This window comes from Diabrotica virgifera, chromosome 5 (genome assembly GCF_917563875.1).
Source record: "Diabrotica virgifera virgifera chromosome 5, PGI_DIABVI_V3a".
NCBI lineage: Eukaryota > Metazoa > Arthropoda > Insecta > Coleoptera > Chrysomelidae > Diabrotica > Diabrotica virgifera.
Window position 1 is genome coordinate 10,696,135 of NC_065447.1, and position 23,333 is coordinate 10,719,467.

A 23,333-nucleotide genomic window follows, 5' to 3' on the forward strand; every position below is an offset into this window, starting at 1 on the left:
AGGTCAAAGATAAGTAAATTATCTTATGAATAATTTTTAAACCATATTTAAACAGAGTATTTAGAAAAATAGAAGAGTGGTTATAATAAACAACTAAAAGAGAGTAATTAAAAGAGAATAACTTACATATTTAAGAACAGATGAATAGTTCCAGCACTACAATTCTTGCAGGTGACATTGAAAAAGATAAAACATTACTTTAAATATGCATAAATGTACCGTACTTAAAAATAGGCTTTATCTAACATTTTTACACTTAATAGACTATAATTATAACAACTGATAAACCGACTCATTTTAAACTACATATTATATTTTATTTTATGACTCTCCGTAAATATTATTTCTTAAATTTAAAATACGCGGTGTATACAGCTGACATCTGTCATATTATCTGTCATTGCATAACCATTATCACCAACACTTTATTTGTTTCACTCAGGTAAATCCCTCGTATAATAATTTGCGTAAAACAAACTCAAACTGAGTAGCAGACTGATTTACCATAATTTTATAACCTTTTTTAAATGTGTGTGTAATTTATTTTCACTCATGTATTGTAATTTCTTCAAAATTCTCCAGAAAAACTGAAGTGTCAATACCTGTTTGTGAATTTTATTTTTGCAGGTTGCAGAACTGTAGAACCAAGCTGCAAGAAGGAAGGAAGAAGACAAGCCGGAAACCGAAACCGGTCGAAGTAGAGCGGGATAAAGAACTAGAAAGAGCGTCCATATTGTTTTTAAATTGTATAATAAATTTAAATAACTTCTAATATTTTGTGAAAGGTTTTCAGCCTCTTCGCGGGGCTTAATTTTATTGTAGTGCTAAAGAGGTAAGTTATAAAGTTTCAACGGGATTTCAACTATGACACAAATAAAACAATACCGGTTGAAATGAGCCAAAATCAATAGCATTCTTGCTGTTTCCCCCTAGGTACCTCATCAAGATGTCTCGATATTCAGACTGTAAAGTATATGTTGGAGATTTAGGAAATAGTGCCTCTAAACAGGAAATCGAAGATGCTTTTAAATATTATGGACCGCTACGAAACGTTTGGGTAGCCAGGAATCCACCCGGCTTTGCTTTTGTAGAGTTCGAAGACGCCAGAGACGCAGAAGATGCTATTCGAGGATTAGGTAACACCGATGTTGTTCTAAACTGTTTTTTGTTGATCCCCGAGTTTTTAGTTTTTCTTGGTGTTTCTTGTTCATTAATTTTTTTGTTTGTTTTTAGATGTTTATACCAATTATTGTTTATTTAATAATCAACTGCATCTTTCTCTGCCCTAGAACTTCTGATTCAGGTTTTATTACAGTATTTTATTATTAAAACACTGTAATTTACCAGTTTAGGTATATTTTTTTTATTTTTTACTTGTCAATTTATTTTTTTGTGCTGGACAGTTAGGTGCCATATCTGCCACTGATGGAGAAAAAAATGTATTTTGAATTCTATAACAGGAATATATAAAACATACTACACTATACAAATGTAAATGTAAATTAATGCTTGACTTTACAAACGACAATATAGAAGCAAGGGGGTTAAATTAAATGTTTCCAGTGGACTATTGTTTTTGTCTTTATTTCTATTTTTAGAATAATCTAACTTTAGCACCCACGAAAGTATGAAAAACCATTTTTGACTATGACAAAAAACTAAAAAGCTTCCATCTTACTAAATCATGTCTTTGGCAGCTTGTTCTCATCTTTGATACCTTGTCAGGGCATGATAAGACTTAATATTAGGTTCGTTCCAAGATGACACATTTGTACGATCCCTTGAACTGTCACGAAATCGAATGGACTGTTTTAATGCGCAGAATCGCCCTTGAATGGTTTTCTTTTGATCCCAAACCGATTACTGGTACGTAACACTCGTGGAACGTAGTGTGTACCATTTCAAATTCGAGTTGCGCTGGAACCATTTTCAGTACGAGTACCAATAGTAGTTTGCTAGATAGTTAGAAATTGTCATTTCTTTATGAAATTTATCATTTCAACTTAAAAATCTTCCTCAAGACTCGATATTTGACGTGACATCGCTGTCTTCTATGAAAAAAAAAATAAATTATCCACATTTTTTATTATGGCCAAGATCTACCTAGGTGATTAATAATTTATTTCTTTACTTTCAGATTTAGTTTTGTAAAATTTTTGATGTATTGGTACCTATGAATTACTAATATTTCATTTAATTTTTTTGTGCAATATTTTGTCCTGTAAATGGATTCTGTTGGACAATAAACGCTATTATTATTATTAAACTGTATTATTATAAATTATCCAACGAAAATCAAGATTCACAAGTATTAATAGCGTGGATTGTGGATGCCATTATCGAATCATCAGCTGATCAATAGCAGTGCCACGAAGTGCCCAGTAAAAATGAAAACAATCCTAACTGCGCAAGTCATTGCAAATAGTTTCTGCTTGAAGGCATGCATCAAAAGGACCGTTCAATTACCTATTTCGAAACGGTACATGGATCGCTTGGAACAACACAGTGTATGATACGAATCATCGTTCATGTTCGCTTGGAACGCATTTTTAATAATGCGCATGATGAGGGCAGTACGAAGAATGGTTTTCATGTCACTTGGAACGTGCCTATTGTTAGCTTGCTGTCTCCATTAGTTACAATACCAGATGGACGAGTTCATGTACAGTTTTTGCCACCAGAGTCTTTTTTTGGTCTGCCCATCGTGTTTGAGATCTTTATTTTGGTCTTTGGCGTTCTACATTTCCTTCTAATATCAACAGTTCCATTGTCTCTGATCTGGCAGTGTGACGAAAGTAGTTTAGGGATGATCGCTTTACTCTTTTTAATAGCCCGTCTTTTATATGAATATCTTCCGGGATTGATAAGTTGGTTCTATGTTCTGTCCAGGATATGCGTAGAATAAATTGTTCTATACTTTATTTCACGTTAGGAATAGAACATTGCGAAGATAGCCCCATGCATTTCTTATGAACGACGATAGAAGCGCGCTGATGCCACACTGTACTGATTAAAATGAATCATATATCGGCAGTCGAATAGCCACCTGTGTCCGAGAGGTTTGTCAACACTGATCTCCATAAGCGTAACATTCCATTCTTAACATGAAATAAAGTATAGAGACCCACATTTTGAAGGCTTTGATCTTCTAGTGATTTTTTTGAGAGTCCTTGTTTCAGCTGCATGTGTAGAAATAGGAAAAAATAGGAATATATTTTCTAAAAGCTTTAAATATTTGCCCTTATAAAATTCAACTTTTGCACCCCTCTAGATGACATACTGCCCCGATCATGATGAACCCAGGAAATTTGACTTTTCTCTTGAGACATTCAGTTTGAAAAGCTTCATTCTTCTTGTGAATAACGCTACTTCTACTGTCTCCAACACACACTTCAAATCTGGACTTATCACTTCATTGTATTACATCCCATCATTAATGTGTCCCAATTTTAAAGCTCTTTTGGGCATTTTAACCTATTTTTCTTTTGTTGTAATGTTAAAAGTGGATTTTCTTCAGCCAGAGATAAAATGGAATTTTTCAAAATCAATTTGTACTGATTTTTTCAACTATATAACTTTGTAAGTAGCAAATCCTAATTTGTGGGCCAGTTGGCGACATGTTGATCTAGAAACGTGTCTTCTAATGTTACTCCACAAAACACTTAAATCTAGATAAGCTAAACGTCATTTTCCCCTTATAATAAATCTTAATGCCCTTCAATCTGCTTTGGTTATTTTACTTTTTCTAATATTTTTAGGTTTTGTGATCAAACCCGAGGTTTTTTTTTTATCTTATAACAACTATATTTCTTACACTATACTGTGACAACTGCAACATCATGATTTTTGAATTATATTTTGGGGCTGTCCATTAATCACGTGAGGCTCAAAAGGTGGCGAGGGGTCCATAAAGAAATCATGAAATGTCACAATATGCATGATGTAGATGGTTTTAAACCTCATTGTGTGTCACCAAGGGGGAGGGTTTAAAAAATGCCAAAAAACATCACGTGATTAATGGAGGACCCCTTTCCAGAAATAAAAAATTAATGTTGAATAAATTTTCTCACTTTATATCCCCCATTTTACTACTCACAAATGTCAATAGGTTTTATAATATGAAAACATACATTTGACATTAACTGACAATTATTGTTTTGATGTCATTTTTCACAGCTAGCTCTAGTTTTAAGATAATTACGAAAAAATCAATGTATGTTGATGTAAGTGAATGAAAAGCCACAATTTAGCAAATTTTTAATAAAAAACGATAATGTTAATGTTTCTAATAAATATTGATAAAAAATAACATAATAATTTAATATGGGAACTTACAGAAGCATGTAGATTATGATTTGTTTATGGTAATTGTCATAAACTGAAAATTCCAAAGGTGGGCCAACTGAAATGAGAAGGGGCTCATAGTTAATCCATCTTTATAATTAATGAATTCCAACTAAGCAATTTTACTGCTCTTGTAATGAACACCATGAATATACAGTAAGCGCCATGCTACTATATACATAGGTAGGTGCCTAATTGCTATGCTTAATATTCTAATCCGGTCCATTCTCAGATGCGACTTTCATCCCTGTCATGTTACTGTCAAGAAACTATTCAGAATAGTTTTTTTACACAAAAAAATACATAAATTAATACCATTGTTACTCTGCTTTAAGATAACTTTATTCAAACACCAAGAATATTACAAAACTTTAAAACTTTTACAACTTTAACAAAGTGACAACTTTAAACATAAATACAGTTGATTTATTATTTGTCAACTTTCTATGTTAATATTCAGTTTCTTTACATTTTCTGACATTATACACGTCACTATAAATAAAAATAAACATTGCAACAAGTGAAGGGTCCAGGACTATTGACAACAAGAGCTCAATGTTCCTATGTATCTAGTAGGGTAGCGGTTACTGTATAAATCAAAATTGGATAGAAATTATAGATATAACTTTTTCTGAAAACTTATGTCCCATACATTATTACTGAATATCTACAATATGTATAATAAGTAATATCAAATGTATGCAAAATATATATCGAGGTTCTTCAAAAAACAGTCCACTTTAATAAATAATAATAAATTTTTAGTATACTCTATTAACTAAATTTTCTCATCTTCATTTATCAGATGGTCATAGAATCGGCAGTCACAGAGTGCGAGTAGAAAAATGTATGCTTGCCACTACTTTGAACCAACTTACACACTAATTATTTGTCTCCCTACAGATGGCCGGACGATATGTGGGCGAAGAGCTAGAGTCGAGATGTCCAATGGGAAGAGCGGTAATGGACGTTACCGCGGCCCCCCTCCCCGATCTCGTGGAAAACCATTTCACCCGGATGACAGGTGCTATGATTGCGGAGATAGAGGACACTATGCTAGAGACTGCAACAGATACAGATCGTCGAGGAGGCATAGGTACTTTTTAACCTTCTTTTCTTCTTTTAAACTTGGATTTGATTATGATAGTTAGCTTTTTTGTTGAGTAATATTTTTCAGGACTCACAACTTTGTAAATCGTTTGAGTTTACAATAATTGTAAAGTAAAATGACGAAATTGACTTCAATAAAGGGTATTGCCCAATTATACAAGAACATTTCTTTGTTTTTGAATTAATTTAATGATTTTCCTATCATACACCATTGAAACTTTTTAGCAGTAAAAAGTAAATAAAGCTTTTTTAGCAGTAGAAATCTTGAGCGATTTATACATAATTTAACAGATTATCAAAATAGAAGCTTACTCAATGTTTTAAAATACTGAAAATTTAAACTAAGAATCTACAGAGATTCTTCTTCTTTTTGAAAATTGAAATTATTAATCTACAGAGATTACACAGTGGGTTTACAAACTTTCGGTGTTTTTTGCTTTTGGACTTTTAGATCATATTTTTAGGGAATAAACAGGTCATGTATGATTAAAAATTCTTTGAAAATAATTTAATATAGATCATGTTATTATAAAATTAGTGTTTTTTTGTTATTCTTTTTGCCTTATACTTCTAGACCCATGTAATTTCAGTATTTTGTGATCAATTATTCATCTTTACTGGTAAATTAATAATATGAGACTTTGTGTACAATTATCTCAGACTCTGAACAAAAAATTCATAACTTTTCAGGGAATGTCCATAAAAAATCTTTAATGTCTTTTTTTAATTTTGAGATATTTTTGTTAGACAATAACAAAATTATTAATGAATTATCAGAAACGAACTGTCTAAACCACTTTTTCGTGGGGAAATGTTTCCAGACAAATTTAAAAAATGGATTATCTAAAAAAATTTGCTTGAAGAGGATAATAACACAGGAAAAAATAAGAAATATACAGCATTAAAGATAAAAATGAAGAATTAATATTAGATACAAAAGACAGTAAAAAGATGGAAAGAACACTTTGAAGAATTATTAATGGATGAAAACCAAGATGAAATTAATGAAGAGCAAAATAATATAGTGGAAGATAATAGAAAAAACTCAATAAACGAGGAAGAACTAGAAGAAACAATACAAATGCTTAAGTATGGAAAAGTACATACTTGGACTGGATAGAATAACAGCAGGAATATTAAAAACATGGGAAAAAAGAACAAATATGTGACTAAAAATAATGAATAAAATATGGAAATATGAAGATATACCTGAAGATTGAAAAGTATCACTAATAGTACCACTTAAAACGTAATGAAGATAAATAATACAACAAAAGTTATGCAGATAGGAAATAAATAGAACTTAATAAGAAATTAAAGGAACAAAAACATAACCAGTGAAAATTTTTACGTACTTAGGAGTAATAATAGAAGAAACAGGATCTCAAGAAGCAGAACTCAATAGCAGAGCAGAAAATGCTACAACTGTATACTGCATATAATTTTATAGAGCTTTAATTTCATTTGTAATCCTTTCACTAGTATGGAGGTAAATATTACTCAACAAAGAGCTGTCACATATCTGTGTAAATAAATGTTGAATACTGAGTATAACTAGAAGTATTTAACTTACGAATATCTCAAAGGAAAAAAATAATTTGTGAATATCTTTTTATATAAATATATTCTTTTCCGTTATAAAAATGTACATTCTAATTATGCTCAGTTAGTGTAGGTAAGAAAGTTTTAAACAGCAGAATTTCACAGTACTCATAGTTTAGTTGTTTTTGTTGCCAGAATGGCAACAACCCATAGCAACTATCATGTATGTTAACACCACCACTTTTAGAACATTAAAGAGTCCAGTTCTGGAATACTTATGTAGACTACTTTATTTTAATAAACACCCAAATGCGTTTTAGTTTTGTTTTGTGGTAAGGTCTCTTTTACACTTATTTACACAATTTAAAACCAAGTAGAGAGTTATTACAAAGGTCTCTTGTTTAAACCTTTTTCTTCTTGTATGACATTTGTTTTCGTATTCATTCAACAAACTAGCCGCAACAGAAAGAGCAATGTTGGGTATACAACTGTCAGGTACAAAGGCAAATGACTGGGTAAGAACAAAAACAAAAGTTGAAGATATCACAACAAGAGTTACCAAACTCAATTGGTGCTTTGTAGGCTACACTTCTAGACAAAAAGACTAACGTTGGAATGCCACAATAGAACATTGGAGACCTCACAAAGGTACAAGACCAAGATGAAGAACACTGATGAGATGGGTAGATGACATCACAGAATAACCAGAACAAATTGGAAGTACAGTAAAACCTGTCATATCCGGATCAATGTGGCGACAGACCGATCTAGATATGAAAAAATCCGGATATCAAGACCACTTCTTTTATAGTCTTTAAAACGTTTTCTCCTTCTACATTCCAGTGATCAACGCCGTCAATAACTTTCATCGACAGACACCTTTTATAGATTCTATAATACCTTGATCCATATGCTGACAGAGGGATGTCACATTTGGGGGGCAAAAAAGACACTTTATTTCGCCATCTTTTAGTTCTTTTAGGTTGGGATGAGAGGGTGCGTTGTCCAACAGCAGGACTGCCTTTCTCTGTAGATTTCGGTAGATGCGGACGGCAGAACCGTCCGGATATGGCAGGTTGTACTGTATGTTGCTCAGGATATAAATTGATTGAAGGAGTTAAGCAAGGCCTCTATGTTCAAAAATGGATCATAGAAGGCTAGAGTTATGAAATGCTAGTACAAAAGTACCACATCCTTTTGGCTGTAATACAAGGTAATTTAAAAAGAGTCCAATGACCTGCACATAGCAAATATTGTGGCTGAACACTATATAGGACAGTTAAGTTGGTAAGATATACTCTAAACATGTACTCTTAGTATGACTATGACTTGGAGTTTTACAGTATTTTCCTCTTAGTTTCATTAAAATCTTACTATCACACAATACATCACTTGCTTTCTTCCGCTTATACAACTTTGCTGCATAATCATCCATGTATTGCTTCATATCATCTCGTGAATTGACCCACATATTAAAATCGCCTATTATAACAAATACCATTTCTTATCTCGTAAAATATTGCACATTTTTAAATATAATTTAGACAACATATTTTTATATTTATTTTATATATTTTTTGCGTAGATTTATTTTTTATGTTATGTTTTTCAATTCTGGAACTGAATTCTAATATAAATGGTTTTTGTGGACAATATTATCAAAAGTTTATCTAAAATTGCAATTTGGTTAGTTTAGCTGTTTTTTTTTAAATAAGACATTTTAAACTGAACTTTTTATGTAAAGCTTTAATGAAGCTTGAAATTTACATCAGTTAGATGAAAATTTCTTTTATCTTATGCCTAATTGTTTGATTTTGCATTCTATTTTACTGCGTTTTTACTTTGTTCCACAGTTTTTTCCTTTTCTATCAATTTTCCTCACCATGGTTTTAAAATGGTCTTACGTTTATTAAACATTTTTGAATTACTGTACTCAGTATAGTATGCACATTCTATTCATTAATCAATTATTAATTTAAGTTTCTACTTTTATTAAATTTTGATAGTTATTTTCCACACAAAAACCATTTAAAAAAAGTGTGGTGATTTCATGACACTAAAAGGTGAAAAATTGGCTTGACCTTACTGCCATGTTTATAGGTTAAGAGTCTGTGGACAGTAGACAGGTAAATCACAATCACTCGTCTAGTACGCCTAGTTGTTGTCTCCCACTGACTTCGTAGACTTCCACGTAGAATTTCATCGTTCTCTACTACGACCTGCACACAATGCAAAATGTATCAGTATGATCAAAATGAGAAAAAACTACTGTGAGCCAGTGAGAGATAGCCGATTCAATATTTGGGCATGACCCTCTAAGCTCCTAGCTCCTACAAATACTCTACAATTGAGATTGATAACTCTTCTATCTACAATGTTTACGTCACGACTACTAGTGCTTATGAGCCCTGTCACAATAAAAAATGGTAAAATTTTTAATGAATTTACAACTAATAGGGTATATAATTAACAAATTTTCTATGGTGGTTTGATTGCTACTTGGAAATTGTGGTAGTGATGAATTGACAATTGACATCTCGTTTATTTTTAACCCATTTAATATTTAGGCTAATAATTTTTATACACATATTATTAAATAATAAACAAATACTTTCTAAGAGTATTAAAAATGTGATATCCATCAAAATAATCCCACAATTTCCATTCATCTCATTTAACTTGGTATTCATTTATTATCAACTTTACATTATGTTACTAATAACACTTTCGTGATAATTGTATGAAATAACAGTATTGAGTTAAAATATTAAGTGCCAGAAAAGTATCAGTAACTGTTTATCGCCTAGAAAAAAAGGTTGTAAAAGATTTCAACTTTTCATGCAACATTTATAAGCTTTGTATCATATATTTTTCAATAATCTTGCAGTTTATTTATTTGATATTGTAAATATTTATTAAAATATTTGTTAGGTGTTTTTATGTGTATATGTTACGGTTCAAGTTGATTCTCAGTTAGAGTTGACTTTTCCTAGTTCGAGTCAACTCCAACTGAAACGAGCAGTAAAAGTTGATTTGAAAAATTTAAATCAACTTTTACTAGTTGAAGTTGACTCTTCCTAACTCTTGTTAGTAAAAGTAGATTAAACAATTTATACGAGTATAATCTCACGTGCATTTTTGATGAGTGTGAGTCTCTTGGTTTGGACCGTTTCAACTACTTATTAGTCCAGGCTATAACGTCGCCCCCGTTAGGTAAATTATTATGATTCGATTTTTTTGCACAAACTTACTCAAACAAATACATTCTTATAACAAATACACAGTAGGCTGTACCGTGGTCGAAAAATTGTTTAACCAATTTTTGTTAACCAAATTCACAAAAATAATTCTTATCTACTCTACCTCATATTATGTACAAGTTTTTATTGTGTGAAAATTGTAAATATATATAGCAGTACATGAAGGGTTTAAAGTGTGCCTGAAGATATAATGTATTTTAAATGGAATTTATTTTTCGCACTGTTTTTTAGCACACTTTCATATAATCAAGTATCCTTAACTTTCGCCTTGTCATGGTGATGACATGTGAACAATAAATTACAAAAAAAGTTTTGGAAGTTTTGTGGTTTGACAGAAGTTTGAATTCTTAAATGTCAAAGTTCTAAAAAATTGTAAAATAGGAATGTATTCCAGTGACGAAGAGTTGCAGTTTTTTTATTTGTTTTTTGGTAGATAAAATATTGTATGAAACTGTGTGTGAAGTACTTTTTGCGCACTTAGGCGATGTATAGCACTCGGGCCGCTCGTGCTCTAAACAACGCAAAAAGCATACTTCACGAACTGTTTTATAAATAACTAAGTATTTCACTCCGGACAAATTTTTTTAGATTATTTTGGTCATTCGGAGCAAAAAACGTCTCTTGTGATTTTTCTCTAAAATTGATAGTTTTCGAGTTATACGCGATTTAAAATTTGAAAAATGCGAAATGATCATTTTTTAAGGCTTAATAACTCAATTAAAAACTATTATTATGAAAGTCAGAAAGTCACCTAATCAAAGTTTAAACCCCCCCCCCCCCTACAAGATCCTGAAGAAACTTTTGTCATTATTTTATTACTAAGCTGTTATTTTTAATTATCAACAATGAGCGCTAAAAGCGTATTGAGGCAACCGTCAATGTGAGTGCGAGTAAGATCCTCCATTCCGACCGTCCAATGGTGCATCTCAGTCGCACTCACATTGACGGCCGCCTCAATACGCTCCTAGCGCTCATTGTTAATAATTAAAAATAACAGCTTAGTAATAAAATAATGACAAATATTTCTTCAGTAGCTTGTAGGGGGTAGTTAAAATTTGATTTGGTGACTTTCTGACTTTCATAATAATAATTTTTAACTGAGTTATTAAGCCTTGAAAATGGTCATTTTCGCATTTTTCAAAATTTAAATCGCGTATAACTTGAGAACAATAAATTTTACAGAAAAATCACAAAAGACCTCTTTTGCTCCGAATGACCCAAATTAATGATGTAAAAAAATGTCCGAAGGGAATTTTTTTCGTGAATTTGTTTAAAAAAATTGTTTAAACAATTTTTCGATTACGGTACCACCTGACACCATGTGGATTCGTTATACGGACCTCTTTTTGAGTAAGTTAGTGCAAAAAAATCGAACTGGGATAATTTACCTAACGGGGGCGACGATACAGCCTGGACTATAAATATCACGATTTGAACATAATATACAGTAACATTTAATTTCTAGAATCGGTTGTTTGTGTGAATCAATTTTTACTAAATGGCATTAGGAAGAGTATACTTTAACTAGTTGGAGTCTACTTTGACTAGTAAATGGTGAATAAAAATCTTCATTTTATATTTGTAATCAACTTTTACTAAAACCAGCAGTTTGAGTCGACTCGAACTAGGAAAAGTCAACTCCAACTGGATAATCAACTTGAACTGTAACATATACATTTCTTCTTCTAGCCAACATTCTGCCTAACTTTCGTTCTGCCTAACTTTGGATACTTCCCTCTTTAAAACCCTTTTGATACAAGAGACCTCTGAATAAAAGAATCCTTCGAACTTATACAGTACTCTTCCTCAGAGGCGTCAGTATCATCAAAACCACTTTACTGAAAGTAGACCTAAGCTAAATATCTGGTTGGTGGACTTTTGGACCACTGTCTTAAATAGTAACTTTGATAAAGAGGGTGAAACCAATTCCAGTGTGACAGCTGGAGATCATCCACAAGCAATAACCACGGAGGATGAGCCAACTGGACGACATAAGAGGAAAATCATCAGCTGGAGTAGACTTGATGGCACGTGAGTGTTTGTTTGACTGGCCTCTTCAGATCTAGGCGCTGACAGGTGGTGTTCAAGTCTGCAATGACAAATGACCATGCCCGTCATGAGGGAAAATCTCCTACAATTAAGCAGCTGTAAAACCCTGTTAATTGCTGACATTTCTTTGTCATAATTTGACCATTGAACCGCATGATCAACCAGTTAACTGACCAATAACGGCATCAATAACCGTCAACTAAGATTTTAATAACAGGCCAAACTTGTGTCAATTTCAATTTTTTTTTTCGCATAATTTTCACCTTGAAGTAGCTTTCATTCCACCACATTGTACCAAAAGAAGGAAGGGTAAATTTTATAGGGGTGAGCATATTTAAAAGGTTTCTGAATGTGTGAGTTATTTTAAATGTATTTTGGAACAGATTAAAAATTTTATTTTTTTTTAAGTTCCGTAAATAAAAATATGTGATATGGCAATACAGTGACATACAATATTCTTTAAAAAGTTACTTCATAAATAATCAGCGTAAAAATGAGTCATCATTTCGATGTTTTGAGAGCAGAAAAGATCACTTTCTAGAAACTGTTTAGATTTTAGATGATGCTGGATGATATGGCATTTTTACCCTCTCTTATTGCAGTATTCTTTCACTTCCCATTTTGCCTTTGTCTTTCATTAAAATGACTAAAAGTATTGAATTTTAAATTTTTGTAACATTATAAATGTTGGGTAAATTAAAAAAAAGCGAATAAATAAAAGTGGATCTCAAACTAAATAATTAAATATTCTAAAGCAATTAAATCAGAAAATACATTTAAAATAATTTATACCTTTATGACCAATTCCTTGTTGAAAAATTGGACTTTAAATTTTGCGCACAATTAAAAAAATAAATACGATGTAGAGTAGCTAAGTTTTATTCACTTGGTACCATACATTAAGGTTGTTGGTCAATTTTCAGATGAAAAATAACTCGATTTGGTAAAATTCAAGTAGTCTGAACTATTTTTCTGCCGAATGAAGTAAATACCATGTCTGTAGGAATTTTTTATAAGATTTGCAAAATATATATTTTAATTGAAGAACTTAGATGCGCATGGCCTATGGACAGAGAAGATTAACATACATGATTTGTGAATAAGATAGTACCAAATTAAAGATGAAACTTTATTTATGTACAACACTCTACCCAGGAAACTTAAAAATCTACTGATCGATGAAGTCTTACTGTCTTACGGCCGGTTTCACAAAGTAAAGTTAACTTGTGGTTAAGAAATAACCTCAAAATTACCCCAAAATATGCGTTTCAGTTTCATAATTGTTACCCTTCTGGGTATACCCATAAGGGTAACCCTCTCCAACCTCTGGTTAAAAATTCCATAGATTTATAATACTCTAGATTGCGCCTTACGATCTTAAAATGGGTGACGGTTGCGACAGAGATAAATGAGCCTATTTGGTCGGTAGTCTCTTTTTAATTTAAGGGGAATATTGACGACGTGACTATCCCACTTTATCGAGTATTATGTATTGACAGTTCGAGCGGGTGGTGACGAGAAATGGTCTTTGGTCTTCGGACATGGATAATCGTGGTTCGAATCCCATACCAACTTTACCTTTTTTATTTTTATTTAATCAATATTGCGTTTATTAGATATTTTTACATCTGAAAAATGGACCTAAGTTAAATCTAGCAGATAATAAATGTATGTATAGTAAGTTAATATTGGAATACATAATTATTTGTAAAATAAGTCATTCGTTATTAATATAAATTCGGCCTTATTCGAATGACGTGAATAATGTTTGTATTGCTTCTACCTTTTTAAAAAATTGTAATAGTTTCATAAATAAAAATAATGTCTAATTACTTATAATTGAATCAGTCATTTCAAAAACAGCAAAGTCCACAATTTTCAGAAACTAACTTTTTGAGAGGAATAGACTCCTTTAAGATAAACATTGTGTGCAAAAACGACACCAGTCCAGTAAAAACATTAGGAACAAAACTACAATATAACTCTGAATTTTGATGTCATCCATTTCATCCATCTTTCGACTATATAGGTAGTTTTCTTTGCTCTTCTGTAAAATTAGGAATATGTGACTCGTGTCTCGTGTTGTTTTTGAAATGACCGATTCAATTAATAAATCGATGATGGTACATTATGTTGATATTAATTATTGGTAATTTGTACGAATATTTTTAACAATTACTTTATACTATTGTACCATTAACTTATTAAAAAAATAACATTGGCTTTTATATTTTTAAAAATCTATAGGTACCTACACAGTTTTTCTTATTTGTTATATATTTCTTTGCTTAGATTTATTTTAGAGATATAATAATATCTAATAAACGCAATATTGATTAAATAAAAAATAAAAAAAGTAAAGATTGGTATGGGATTCGAACCAGGATTATCCACGTCCGAAGACAAACGACCAGTTCTCGTCGCCATCCGCTCGAACTGTCAAATCATCTAAAATACTCGTCGATAGAGTAGGATAGTGACGTCGTCGATACTCCCCTTGAATTAGAAAGAGACTACCGACCAAATAGGCTCATTTATCTCTGTCGCAACCGTCACCCATTTTAAGATCGTAAGGCGCAATCTAGAGTATAATATATCTATGAAAAATTCTGTGAGTTAACCATACTTCGCCGTTGACCTGAAACTAAAACGCATATTTTGGGGTAACCTCTGGTTATCTCTTAACCACAAGTTAACTTTACTTTGTGAAACCGGCCGTTACTGGTATGAATGTTAAACGGATAATGCTTCTGAGACTACATGTTGTCTCCAGAAGGTGTTTCTAATGAATGTTCTCTCTTGGTGGCAATATGAATTGGGTCATGGCCCACGCGTCTAACAAAGGTTTTTATTTAGTCATCAAAATTATTGTGCCATAGCCAAAAATATTGTGCCATAGCCAAAAATATTGTTTATGATTTGCAATAATTAAACTAAATTAGCAGGTCGCACCTGTAATTATGCAATAACAAATTGCGTTAATGTGATATACGGGGTGATAAAAAGATTGTTTAATAACGGATATGAAAATTGAATATTTGAGATTAAACAATTTGAATGTTTAACATATGAAGATTGGAATCAGAAGGCTATATCTATAATAATAATAGAGAAATTCAGTGAAAACTCTCTGAAAACCCAGCACAAGGTGAAAAATGTTCAGTATTTGGTAAAAAATGTTCAACTGCATATCAATCTTCTTTATTCTGTTTTGATTATCATATAACTTTTAACATCAGTTTTAGGCTCTATTGATGTTGCACTACATTTTTTTTCTTGTGCGTCCTTGTGTTCTTACATATTGAGATGGGTCTATTACTATTCTCACTAATTTGTTTTCTGACATTCTTTATGTTAATCTCAATATATTTTCCTGTCTTTTGTCCACTAGTATACGTTTCTGACAGTTTTGCCCCATCTCGTTATAATTTTTATTTAATTTAAAAAATAAACTACATAACCAAAACCTGTCCGATGGACATATATATGTAATAAAATTCAAGTAAATTGGGTAAACAGTCCAATCTATTTCAAATTGGAAAAGACTGCAAGACTTGTACACACTTCTAAATAGGTCAAAACGGCAAACAGGTGTATGTTTCAAAAAACTTTTGATAGTGTGTAAAAAATATATTTTATATCAGCTAAGTACTTTCAACACATAACGTGCCATCATCAGAGCTTCCCAAAAGGACATATTTAAGATAAGATTTTTTTCATATAAAAAATGAGTGAAAAACTTACGTCCTCTTAAAATACCTTCATAGAAGAGCAATTGCTTAACAACACAACAAAAAACATGAATACTGGGCAAAAGCCACAGATATAGGGTAATAACCCTTTACAGTGAATATAATCACATCTAAATTCTTTTATTAATTTATAAAGACAACATGGCTGAGTCAGACCATTTTGAGCCCACGTGAACAGCAGATCAGCTGAGGAAGACTGTCATTTATTAAAATGGTAAAGAAGGAACTACAATCTTATGCGACCTCTATATTCATAAATATTAATTAAAAAATTGAAAATGGCTAAAAAGCCATGTATAGGTTAAATGAATTTAAAGTTAAGATACTAAATTTTAAAGTTAAATTTTCAAAAGATTACTATTAAGTATTACTATTGAAGTGAAATGTTAACGTGTATATTATAAGTTATCAAAATTCTCCCAAAAACAAAACTGTTATAGTTCGACCAAGTGTAGAAGAAGTTAGATGAAATCAAACCTAGGAGAAATATCATTTGACAAGCTCAGAGTTCGAAAGCTGTTATTTAAAAATTTTTTTTTAAAAAATCGTATTGATTAATTCAGACAAATAACAAATATTTATTTGTTTAAAAATATGTAAAAAATGAATGAAAACTCAAGAATACCTAAAAGTAATGTTCAAAAAACTTTCATAAATTGTTGGGTATACTGTATACTAAACCAAAATTATTAAAGAAATTTCTTAAAAATAGGATCAAATTTACAATTTAATTGAATCTGGGTGTTAACACAGTTTTGAGGGTTTCTTTTCATTTCTCTACTTATTTCTAGATCTTCTAGTAGATTCATTTTGGTATAGTTATTATTAGGTATGCTGTGTAAGATCCTACTATCTCTTTGTGGACTAAAGCTATGTTTCGATGCATGTAAATGATGACCAAAGCTAGATTTATCGATCTTTGATCGTCAAATTTAAGAGCATCTGTCAGAGAGAGGTCGCATAAGATTGTAGTTCCTTCTTTACCATTTTAATAAATGACAGTCTTCCTCAGCTGATCTGCTGTTCACGTGGGCTCAAAATGGTCTGACTCAGCCATGTTGTCTTTATAAATTAATAAAAGAATTTAGATGTGATTCTATTCACTGTAAAGGGTTATTACCCTATATCTGTGGCCTTTGCCCAGTATTCATGTTTTTTGTTGTGTTGTTAAGCAATTGCTCTTCTATGAAGGTATTTTAAGAGGACGTAAGTTTTTCACTCATTTTTTATATGAAAAAAATCTTATCTTAAATATGTCCTTTTGGGAAGCTCTGATGATGGCACGTTATGTGTTGAAAGTACTTAGCTGATATAAAATATATTTTTTACACACTATCAAAAGTTTTTTGAAAACATACACCTGTTTGCCGTTTTGACCAATCTATTTCAAGCACCTGACTTCCTTGGGCCGTCTTCTTCCTTCAGCCTCACAATCATTAGCCCAGTTAACTTCCTCCCAAATTAACTTGGCAAGGTGATTATTAGGGAGCCTATGGACATGACCAGCATATTCTTAGTCTTAGTGGTAGGCCAGTTTATTGGCCTAAAAGATCTTTTCTTGTGGCTTATGATTTATATGCATTTATATGCATCCATACAATATCTTTCAGTAGAGAAACCCCAGATGTTGTTTTTCTTGAAGAGTGCTCTGATTATTATTATTGTCTGACTTATTGCTTTTCTTGAAGAACATTCATAAAAGTCATATAAGTGATTGTACTATACTTTAGCATGAGAGAAACGAGACCAAAAGTTCAAAACAAATTTGCGATATCTAGACCAACAGCTTGTGTCTGTGGTTCCAATTTTTGATTATTTTCATTGCACATTATAAAAGTTTTACTAAAAATGAGTTAAAAGATAATTTAAGCAACAAAACTTAGTAACTCTACATCATTCTCATTATGGCTGTAAATATATAATAATAATCTGATGACTGTTGACGTGAATTAACAAAAGTACTTTAATAAAACTACACGTATATTCAGTATAAAGATTCTAGTCAAATGGAGCTATATTATACAAAAAAGGTTTTAAGTTGTCCCTTTGAAAATTTTCAATGTCTTAACAGCCTTGAAGCATATTATAAGTTATTTGAAGTATAAGTGAAGGAAGTGCATATATTGATTTTTATAATACATTACAATTTTTACAATTATAAACCAAAATTTTCTGCAATTATATTAGATTGATTTGGTTAGATTTTGCCTGTGATAGTAAAGCATTTTTGCGTCAGGCACCTTTTGTTGTCCCAAAGTTTGCAAGATGTACGGATGAACACTTTAATAGTGACAGTAATTATTACTGAAAATCCATTAAATAAATGAAAGTTACACTGTACCATGAAAATATAGAGTAAAATCTCCTGAAATTCTCATATTGACGTATTTCATACCTACTGTCATTGAAGAAAATGTGATTTCGCAAGTGCTGTGTTATAAACGGTAAAAATACAACAAAAAATTGTCCGTTTAAGTTCTATTCGTTTCCGACTTCTACGCACAAATTAATCCAAAGAGAAAAGTGCATTTCCATGCAATGTTTACCTTTTAATAATATAACCCCAATCTTACTTTTTCTTCTTTTTTCTTTTTTGGGCCATGGCCTTGACAATTATCCAGCAACCAGGACTACTATAATTGGCCAATATAATAATTAAAAGTGTTACAAATGTTGCTGAGCTATGAAACCAGGTGTCGCTCTTCCGAACTTGCACGGTCCAAATAGAAGAAATCGCTAAGAGAAATGATTTACCATAATGCATTAATTTGTTTGTTACTTGCATTACAATTACCCAAAAAGTTCATATGTGAAGAAGCAGATTCATATTGGGAACAAACCTCGCAACAACAATATATACTTTGTCATTATATTTTATACACTTTATAGAACATTTTCTAGATACAAATGTAATGTATTCAAAAACTTTATTGGACTTCCTGTGCTTTCTTATAAATAACGTTTATATCATACTTATATGCCTTCTTGCATTATCAGATCCAGATCTCGTTCTAGAAGCCGTTCCAGAGACCGTCGTTCGAGAAGCAGGAGCAACACCCGTTCCAGGAGCCGCTCCAGGAACCGTTCCAGATCCGATTCTAGGAAGAGAAGCCACAGTCGCTCGCGCAGCAACGAAAAACGCTCAAGATCTAGATCAGCTCGCTCTAGATCTAGATCGCATAGCAGATCTGTCAAAGAAAACGGCAACGCGAAAGATTAGTGTAACAAAAGGGGATTTCGAACATCCCCGAAATTCTACTGAATGTTTCTCAATGTCGTAGACATCCTCCGCAAGATTTCGATGAGGACGGTGTTTGGATTTGTTCCACTTCTGTTTGATTAACAGATATGGTTGTTAATATACGTTTTGCGCACCTGTTGTTGGATGTTATATGTAACAAAAATCGTCCTCAGTGTTCCTAAATTCTTGATAGACTGGACATCAATAACAAGCCAAGTGGCACATAGTCAAACTTTTATTTTGGAGAAAAATTTTAATTTATTCAATTTAAATTCACTTTAAAGTCCCATCTTCCCAGATAGCCAGTGTTTTGACATGAAATATTGACATAAAAACCTTAAACTGATTCTTCTTCGCTGATATATTTACCAAAGAATATAGACGTTAATAGAAGGCTACTGCCCTGTAACGTTTCAGCATAGGATTTTGTGTTCCTACTGAGTAGGTGCATGTGGCCTGACAACGACTACAGTATTTTCAAGAGACAACTAAATGTGACCATCTGTTCCATTCAAACTTTTCTTCTAGGAGAGTATATTATATTCTTTGTATTTATTTCCAATGTAAATATCAATTTGTGGTTACTACATTGTAACCTATTTTTAATTGCTGATTATACCTATTAAACTGACGTCACAATGTTTTGCACTAGCACCAAATCAATTTCGAAGTATTGTTGGTCCTTCCAGCAACAAAATATGATTGTTTTGTGTGTCTCTAGATGACTATTTGTGTGTTTTTGTTAATCCTTATATAATAGGACGATCACGCTTCTTAATCTAGTGGATGTCGGCTCCATATATTCCTAGCTAGTCTAAATAGAATGTTCGTCAACAGGTTCAACGTATTTTTAATGTTCTATGAAAATACATGACATCGCGCTGAGTTCAGTTTCGACTCAGCATACTTTTTAAGTCAATTTCTTCTATTTTGTGGCAATTTGTTATTGATGTCCAGTTTTTATATATTTGACTCACCATGAAAGGCATCAGCCATTGACATTATGACTTTGATTCACCTAATGCGCAGTAAAAGAATACAGTAGATCGTATGTTGTTGTTTTCAGTACAATTTGAATACTCTTGATGGAATCTCAAAATAACTTACTCTATGAAGTAACGATGATGAATTTTATCTGTAGATATTCTCAAATTGACTCACATACTTGTGGTGACTTTCAAACAAATTCGTAACACCGTAACATATTAGATCTACATCAGCTAAATATTGGAAATGGGAAAAATAGTTTTGTCACTTGTATTACTGTAGTAAAAGTCATCTAAAGTGTAAAGCAAATGTCAACGCATGTAGTAATATTCTGTTTTGTGGTTTTTGTGTTATAACCGTTAAAATGTGCTCACGTTGCCGTTTCTCACGGCAAAAAGCCGTTTCTCACGTTGCGTTGTCCAGTATTTAGTTCAAGTATAGGTTTGAATTTTTATGAATTGAAGCTTTTTATCCTACAAATCATGTCACGCCAAAGCCGCCATCTGTTGGCTAGTTTTTGTACTTGTAATAACATCTCACATATCTTAACACTAGTTTAAACATGAGAAATGTAACGTTTTTCTCAAGTATTGCTAAAAATCTTCAAAATTGGCCATTTTTGATAATGATTTGATAGGATAATACGTCAACAATTATGAGCAGTCTAAAAATTCATAAGTGATCTTAATTTCAAGGTTGTTGAGTATCTGTGAATTGTAAAAAAGGGAAATTTTGATTGCATTGGAAAAATGGATAAAGTAAGCTCTGATGGAAAAATCTCAATATTATTGCCAAGTGGTGTCAATGTCAGAAACACTTGGTTTCTGACATTGATTAGAGCCTCCTCGAAACTAATCAATATATCGACTCTAGTTCCAGTAATTTATTCTTTTATGGGCAAAGGCTGCAAAACATTCATTTTTTTTTTGTTTCAACTTTCATAAAAAATATTGATATTGTCTATTTGTGATTACCCACTCTCTATAATCCCATCGAAAGAAGGTATCTTTTTCTTAACACATTGCGTGCCACGTCGCTCATATATGAGAGACACAGATATTTTGCCAGGGGCCACGTCGCATTTTGATATACGCGTATGTGTATACTTTATGACCGTGGATATCAATGGCCCCTGAGACTATTCTCCCGAGTAAAGCGTGGCACGCAATGTTTTAAATCATGAAAGGATTCCTTTTGATTTTTTACATGTGCTTCAGGACGGCTCTTCCAATCGGTTATTGGTATTAATACCAGTAACTGCATAAACACTTCTTCAAAAGCGTAGATTCTGTTTCTTGAATGGCTTAAATTCAATCAGCCTTCAATAATTTCTTCAATTTGGAAACATCACTTCTAATAAAATTAATGAGGTTTAATGTACAACATGTAATCGATGGTGTCATTTATTATACTTCCAAACCTGTTTACTTGTGAGATTTTTATCAGTTATATAGAAGATGATATATGTTACACTTCAAAAACAAATTTTTGTTTGATAAGAACCTTAATTTCACAGTAAATAATTGATAAAAGCCTTAATTTTTACCAAAGTTATCATCGCGCAGATAATCATATCCCATTTTGTGAATTTCCTCATAAAGCGCACATGTGTTATCGTTGCTAACGCATTACTGACTAGCTACATATCGCGCAGACTCCTTCAGGCTGTGTTGCCAACTTGTGTGTTTCAACAATCAAATGGGCAAGTGCCACTTGCTCATGTGACTGTGACTTGTGACCATACCATAATTAGTGAGGTATTAAGACCCAGAACATGTGAATTTTTAGATAATAAATCCGATATAATTGATGTATCATAAGGCAATGTCTGATAAAAGCGTTTTTTAACTTCGTTGTTCTTAAAACATTACTTATGTGGTGTATTGAATCTGACTGTGTAGGAATAAAATTATACAAAAGATACATAGATGTATAATGTTATGTAATTTGTGTTTCTTCATGCTTAGTTGATTCTTATTGATTCATTGCAGAAACTTTCAGTAGAACTTATTTCGTAAGTAATTATATAACCACATTTTTCTATTGTTTAGCACTCTGTAGAGTTTAAATATAACTTAATTTAATTTATGTCTGCTTATAATACGTAATACATTGGTGTTGTATAAATGGTATTTGTATTATTTCGAACCCCTGAGCGAAATCAAAATACAGTCGGAAAAATGAAAGAATATCCATGAACGATCACATCAATCACTTATTTTGTATTTGCTGTCGTTTTCTACAACAAACGTTTGTTATATACCCATGAACAATCACATCAATCACTTATTTTGTATTTGCTGTCTTTTTCTATAAGCAACAAACGCTTGTTATAGAAAAAGACAGCAAATACAAAATAAGTGATTGAAGTGATCGTTCATGGGTATTCTTTCATTTTTCCGACTGTATAAGATCGACTATGGCAATACCCACATAACAATTTCATGTTCTTAGTAGATTCATAGAACATACTTTTCAGAAAAAGTATATACTTAGAATATGCGTAATTACCATTGCGAATGTGCAGAGCATATACTGAGTATATACTACATTACAGTACTTAAACGTTCTATGTATATACTTAGAATGTACTACCGCACTTCTTTTCAGTATATACCAAGAACATACTTTTTAGAAGATTCTAAGGAGGTGCTATAAACCTTCTATTTATATACTTAGAATGTACTATCGCACATATTTTTAGTATATGGGAAGAATATTCCAAGGAAGTGCTATATACCTTCTAGTTATATACTTAATGTACTATCGCACATATTTTTAGTATATGGGAAGAATATTCCAAGGAAGTGCTATATACCTTCTATGTATATACTTAGAATGTACTATCGCACATATTTTTAGTATATGGGAAGAATATTCCAAGGATGTGCTGTATTTCTCAGAAGTATGTTTTCAACATCACCCAATCTCATCCTATAGGTTCTACCAAAGAATACTAACACACCCACTGGGTGTGTTAGTATTCTTTGGTTCTACCAATATATTATATTTACATATTCTAATTGCATATGAGAATGTAGTTATTAC

The 23,333-nt window shown here is 31.9% G+C and overlaps 2 protein-coding genes across 6 annotated transcripts in view; one reads left to right on the forward strand and one right to left on the reverse strand.

The window, feature by feature from the left end:
- LOC114335137 (gamma-glutamylcyclotransferase) overlaps nt 1-349 on the reverse strand; it is a 44,415-nt gene extending 44,066 nt beyond the window's left edge. Inside the window, exon 1 of the mRNA XM_050652261.1 lies at nt 127-349. The gene's annotated coding sequence lies outside the window, so the exon portion shown is untranslated. The remainder of the gene's footprint in view (nt 1-126) is intronic.
- LOC114334454 (serine/arginine-rich splicing factor 7) lies at nt 5-22,412 on the forward strand. 5 transcript variants are annotated; one of them, XR_003653164.2, is made up of 6 exons: nt 5-171; nt 628-832; nt 934-1,136; nt 5,248-5,440; nt 9,097-9,422; nt 19,055-19,258. XR_003653164.2 is itself a non-coding variant. In XM_028284524.2 (6 exons), exons 3-6 carry the CDS (start codon nt 947-949, stop codon nt 19,275-19,277), a joined length of 648 nt encoding a protein of 215 aa, XP_028140325.1. In that variant the 5' UTR covers nt 5-171; nt 628-832; nt 934-946; the 3' UTR covers nt 19,278-22,412. The 5 variants fall into 5 exon arrangements, 4 of the variants coding, with proteins under 4 accessions (XP_028140325.1, XP_028140472.1, XP_028140547.1 ...); XM_028284524.2 differs by lacking the exon at nt 9,097-9,422 and adding an exon at nt 5,150-5,191 and having other exon boundaries at nt 19,055-22,412; XM_028284671.2 differs by lacking the exon at nt 9,097-9,422 and adding an exon at nt 5,150-5,191 and having other exon boundaries at nt 19,073-22,412.
- Nucleotides 22,413-23,333: the final 921 nt, after the last annotated feature.